At 46.9% G+C, this 4,830-nt stretch overlaps 1 protein-coding gene and 1 pseudogene across 1 annotated transcript; one reads left to right on the top strand and one right to left on the bottom strand.

The window, feature by feature from the left end:
• Window positions 1–250: 250 nt before the first annotated feature.
• LOC147960570 (uncharacterized) lies at window positions 251–1,553 on the bottom strand. Its single transcript, XM_087534878.1, has 2 exons — window positions 1,517–1,553; window positions 251–1,395 (listed from the first exon to the last, which is right to left on the bottom strand). Exons 1-2 carry the CDS (start codon window positions 1,551–1,553, stop codon window positions 251–253), a joined length of 1,182 nt encoding a protein of 393 aa, XP_087391004.1.
• A 293-nt stretch (window positions 1,554–1,846) lies between these two features.
• LOC147960569 (uncharacterized) lies at window positions 1,847–2,974 on the top strand (annotated as a pseudogene).
• Window positions 2,975–4,830: the final 1,856 nt, after the last annotated feature.

The raw sequence follows: 4,830 nt of genomic DNA, 5'->3' as shown, positions 1-4,830 counted from the left end.
TCGTTTGAAACGTGTAAGCATACATTGCGTGTTTGGACTTTCGACTAGGGGAAAATGTACACACACACTTGTAGATAGATAGATCAAAACACATCGATTTATATACGTTTAGTAATATGCTCTTACAATTTTCGGTAAACAACTAGTACAACAAACTATTATCTATCCCTCGCAAAAAAAGGAACTATGATCTATCTTTTCCCTTAAAAAATAATAATAATATGATCTATCCCAAAAAAACAACTATGATCTACAATGAACTGGGATAAAAGAGCCACATCGCATCGAAACCAAAATCTTTATTTGGAGGGCTTGTAGTCTTGGATCTCAGATTGAATACTTCACCATTGTCAATAAAATAAATAGCATCTTCTTCAATCTCGTCACCCGCAACAATAGACTTGCTAGAGTGTTTGCTAAGAAAGAGTGCATGGCCATGTAGACCAGTCGACATGGGCACCCACGTTCTTGCACCGACGTCCGCTTCAAAAACCTCCACCTTACGAGTGAAACCTTCAAGGTAGCTAGTACATTCCATCTCGCGTCTCACCATAAGCAGCTTCCCTTGCGATTGTACCAGGTACCAGGCGGTCAGGATATCAACATGAGGTCTTTCGTGGTCGCGTGCCAAGTGCACAGCGTCATTAATTATGTAGTCGCGGGGTGATCTCTTTCCCGGTGCATCTTTGTCTTTCTCAAGAGTGACAATCGGGCCTGTGATGACGCGCTTAATGCTGGTCACCGTGGGTATGCCCTTGGTATCAAAGGCGACGCCCAAGGAGATGAGGTTCTCAGCCTGTGTGATGGCATAGAGTGTGTCTTTGAGGAACGCGACGTCGATGATGCGGGTGAAGGGTTGATGTCGTGGCTTGGGTAACCACACACCCTTGCCTGGGTTTAGCAAGATGATGGGATGATTGCGGTTGTTGGTCCTTATGACGACGAGACCATGGAGGCCAGAGTGCGTGAGCACCTTGTGGATCCCAAAGGTTTCGGGAACATTGCCGATGACAGCGTCAAGCTCCGGGAGCTCCAGCATGGTCCTTGAGAAAGGATTAGTGAGCACATATGTATGCTTGTTGTGAGCATCGATGACATCGATGGTGAGAAAACAGTCGGTGGAGCCAACGAAGCGCTGGTTTTCTGGGAGGGGAAACATTCTGTGGGGGGCGCTGTCAAAGGGGAGCAACATGGATCCTGTTGGGAGCAGGACCCTGGGTAGCTTGCGCGGAGACGGGACAGAGCGCCAGGAACGGCAGACTGCTTGGAAGCGAGCGTGGTGAATCGGGTCGTGGAGGGCGGCGATGATGATGCGTAGAAGCTCTCCGGGGAGATCCGACCATGACGCCATGGATGAATCAAGCCGTTGGTGCCTACTCTGGAACAAAAGTGCGCGGAGCATCAGATTTTTTGCACCCATGGATCACAAATTAAAGCGTAAAACCATGAAACATCGGGCATATACAGACTATGGATGGAGTAACTTAATTGCACCAGGAAGGAAGGAGAAGCTTACCAGCTGAAGGAAAGTTATCGGGGGGAGATCCGAGCATTGATCTACGTACGCTGCTCGATTCAGCTGCTATATATATGATATGATGATCCTACCTACGGATAAGTATACTAGTACAAGTTTTTTTGCAACAGGAAAGAGAGATTTATAAGTAGCGCTAGGCCCCGTCCGATGCTAGACCTACAAGGAAACATGCATGTTCTAGCCAACCCGGAGACTAGTTTTCCGTTCCGTGTACGTACGTGTTAGCTACTTGTATTTTAAATAAATATACGTACGTAGGATCTATCTAGTCTAGTACCAACTGCTGTATCCATCGAGCAGCATAGATCGATGATGATGATGGTGTCCGTTTTGGCGTGGTCGGATCTCCCGCGAAAGCTTCTACGTATCATCATCGGCTTCATCGCCAGCCTCCCTGACCCGATTCACCACGCTCGATTTAGAGCAGTCTGCCGTTCCTGGCTCTCGGTGCCCTACCCCATCAAGCTAAGCTACCCATCGTCGTGCATCCGACTGGCTTCTTGTTGCGTCCCTTGGAGAATATCTTCCCCCTCCCGGAAAACGAGCGTGTCATTGGTTCCACCGACGGCTTTCTTGCCCGTCGCCTCATCGATGTTGATCGGAACCGGCATACCTACATGATGCTTAATCCTTTCTCAAGGACGTTAGTGGAGCTCCCGGAGCTCGACATGGTCATTGGCAGTATTTCCGAATCATTTAGGATCCACAAGGTGCTCATGCACTCATGCCTCGATGGTCTCGTAGCTATAAGGACCAACAACGGCAATCGTCCCATCATCTTGCTAAAGCCAGGCAAGGGCATGTGTGGCTACCCAAGCCACAACATCAACCCTTCACCCGTATCATCATCGACGTCGCGTTTCTCAGAGACACACTCTATGCCATCACACAGGTTGAGAATCTCATCTCCTTCGGCGTCACCTTTGATAGCAAGGGCATACCCACGGTTACCAGCATTAAGCGTGTCATCACAGGCCCGATTGGCAATCTTGAGAAAGACAAGGATGCATTGAGAAAGAGAACATGCGAGTACATAATCAACAATGGTATGCATTTTGCAGACGATGTTGAGAGACCCCATGTTGTTGTGGTGACCATCTCTCCTACCTGGTCGAATCGCAAGGGAGGCTGCTTATGGTGAGGCGTGAGATGCAACGTCTTTGTGTCCAGGAGGGTTTCACTCGTAAGGTGGAGGTTTTTGAGGCGGACATCAGTGCAAGCACGTGGGTGCCTGTATCGAGTGGGCTACATGGCCGTGCACTGTTTCTGAGCAAACGCTCTAGCAAGTCTTGTTTTACAGGTGGCGAGATTGAAGAGGATGCTATTTATTTTATCGACAATGGTGAGGTGTTCAACATGAGATCTAAGACTATAAGCCCGGCAGACAAATCTTTCGGCTTTTCCGCTATGTGGGTCTTTTTAACCGGTTTGTTTTAGATCATAGTCTAGTCTATTGTACTGGTTGTTTATATCGATAATCCTAATATAAGAGCACAGTGGTACTACACGTGATACGTAAATGTATTGATATGTATTTTGTGTTTACCATTGTGAATACAACAAGCATGTATGTACGTTTGGCCCTAGCTAGTGCAACCACACGGTGCATGCGTACAAGTTTGGGACGATTTTGCATAGCTTCTTTCTTTATTTTTAACTTTTTTGCGGAAAAGCTTCTTTCTTTATTTAGACAAGACAGGGCAAAAAGGTGCAATCCGCAAATTTTTTGGCCACACCCAGAGAAAGGGAAAGCTTCCATGAATCTAGCTTCATCGGAGAGCAAACCAATGGGCCAGCTGATTTTTTTTACCTCCAACCGGGCTTTCATCCCTTCCCTTAATAATAATATAAAAAGGACGCCTCCACCAAGTGTAGGAAATCTGGAACATATCTCTGATGCCCTACATGCTGAAACACTATCACTTTTAAACGCGATTAATGCAACAATCAACATGGGGTGTCACCGAGCCATCGTTGAGATGGACTCCATGGTACTGAAACAAGCAATCTCAAGTCAGGACTACGACCTAGAGCCACTTGGAGCTCTGTTCCAGAAGATAAAATTTCAAATGAGAGTCGGTTTTGATAATGTAAATCTTTATGTGTGTCCAAGGTCTTGTAATAATGCAGCGCATGCCTTAGCTGCACATGGAACTAGTTTAGGGAATGACACTTATGAAATCTGGTTAGGCCAATTCCTTTATGTTGTAATGAACTCTGTAGCTGGTGATTTAACCAGCAGTTTAATCTAATGGAATACCATTTCTTCCCTGTAAAAAATATATTTTCTTAACAGAAATAGTATCCACTAAGTTTTTCTTTTGTTGAGAAAAACAACACAGCTTTATTACATCTCAATGTTGTTGGAAATATGAGCAAATTACTACGAGATTTAATCCGAATAAATAGAAGATAAATCATGACTACAGTAGTAGAGATTAAACTAATCATGCGAACTAGCATAGCAGATGAACATATCACATCTAGGGCACATACTAGAAACATGAATTCTACCACGATCTTGAACAGGAAGGATAGAATCACATACGGTGCCGTGGGAGCAGCACCGCTGGCGTTGACGTTGTCGCCCATGTCGTCGAGGATGAGGTTGCTGAGGTCGGGGAAGAAGTCGTCGTTTGCGAAGTCGTCGCTACCAGCAGTCGCGCGAGTGCGCTCCCTAAAAACCTGATCGCCCCTCTCCCGTACAGGATTACGAGAGGCTGGGTTCCGGAGGCCTACTGTCCCTTCTCCCGGTGCACGCCGGAAGGAGGTATGGAGAAGACTTGCTTGGCGGCGCAATGATCTGAAACGGTGGTGAGAAACCATACGAAACGGCGGCGGCTAGGGTAGACGTCTGGCTGACTATATAGTGCGGGCCGGGCAGGCCATGGGAGTAAACCCCACGTCCGAGTCGTCACGATCCAAAAGAATCGAAAACGGTTCAGTAATTAACGCGCCCGTTAATTATTAATTAATGACTCATTAATTTTTCCCGAGCAGCAAAAATATAGACAACGTGCATAGCTCTGTCCTCGGCTCAGCTCAATCACGCAACCCGCGTCGCGTCGTAACGAGGCGTGGCGAGCGAGGAGGAGGAGCGCGCGTGTAGGTCTCCTCTTCTCATACTCATACAAGTGGTACAAGAGCTCACCTTATAAAGAGGTGCAACTCTCTCTCAACTTCCGGGGTGGGACTAAACTTTAGCCTCACTCACTCCACTCACATGTGTGCATGAATGGGCCAGGAGAATTTTAGAATTTCAGTTGGGCTTTGGGCCAAAGGCCTACTAGAAA

This window comes from Triticum urartu, chromosome 7A (genome assembly GCF_056163025.1).
Source record: "Triticum urartu cultivar PI428250 chromosome 7A, HENAU_Tu73, whole genome shotgun sequence".
Lineage (NCBI taxonomy): Eukaryota > Viridiplantae > Streptophyta > Magnoliopsida > Poales > Poaceae > Triticum > Triticum urartu.
Note: the sequence above shows the minus strand (reverse complement) of the source record. Positions and strands in the feature narration are given on the sequence as shown.

Coding starts and splice junctions, on each gene's coding strand:
- LOC147960570 (XM_087534878.1), bottom strand. CDS start 1,553: ATGCTCGGATCTCCCCCCGATAACTTTCCTTCAGCTG. Junction 1,396..1,516: donor CGATAACTTTCCTTCAGCTG/GTAAGCTTCTCC, acceptor ATCTGATGCTCC/GCGCACTTTTGTTCCAGAGT.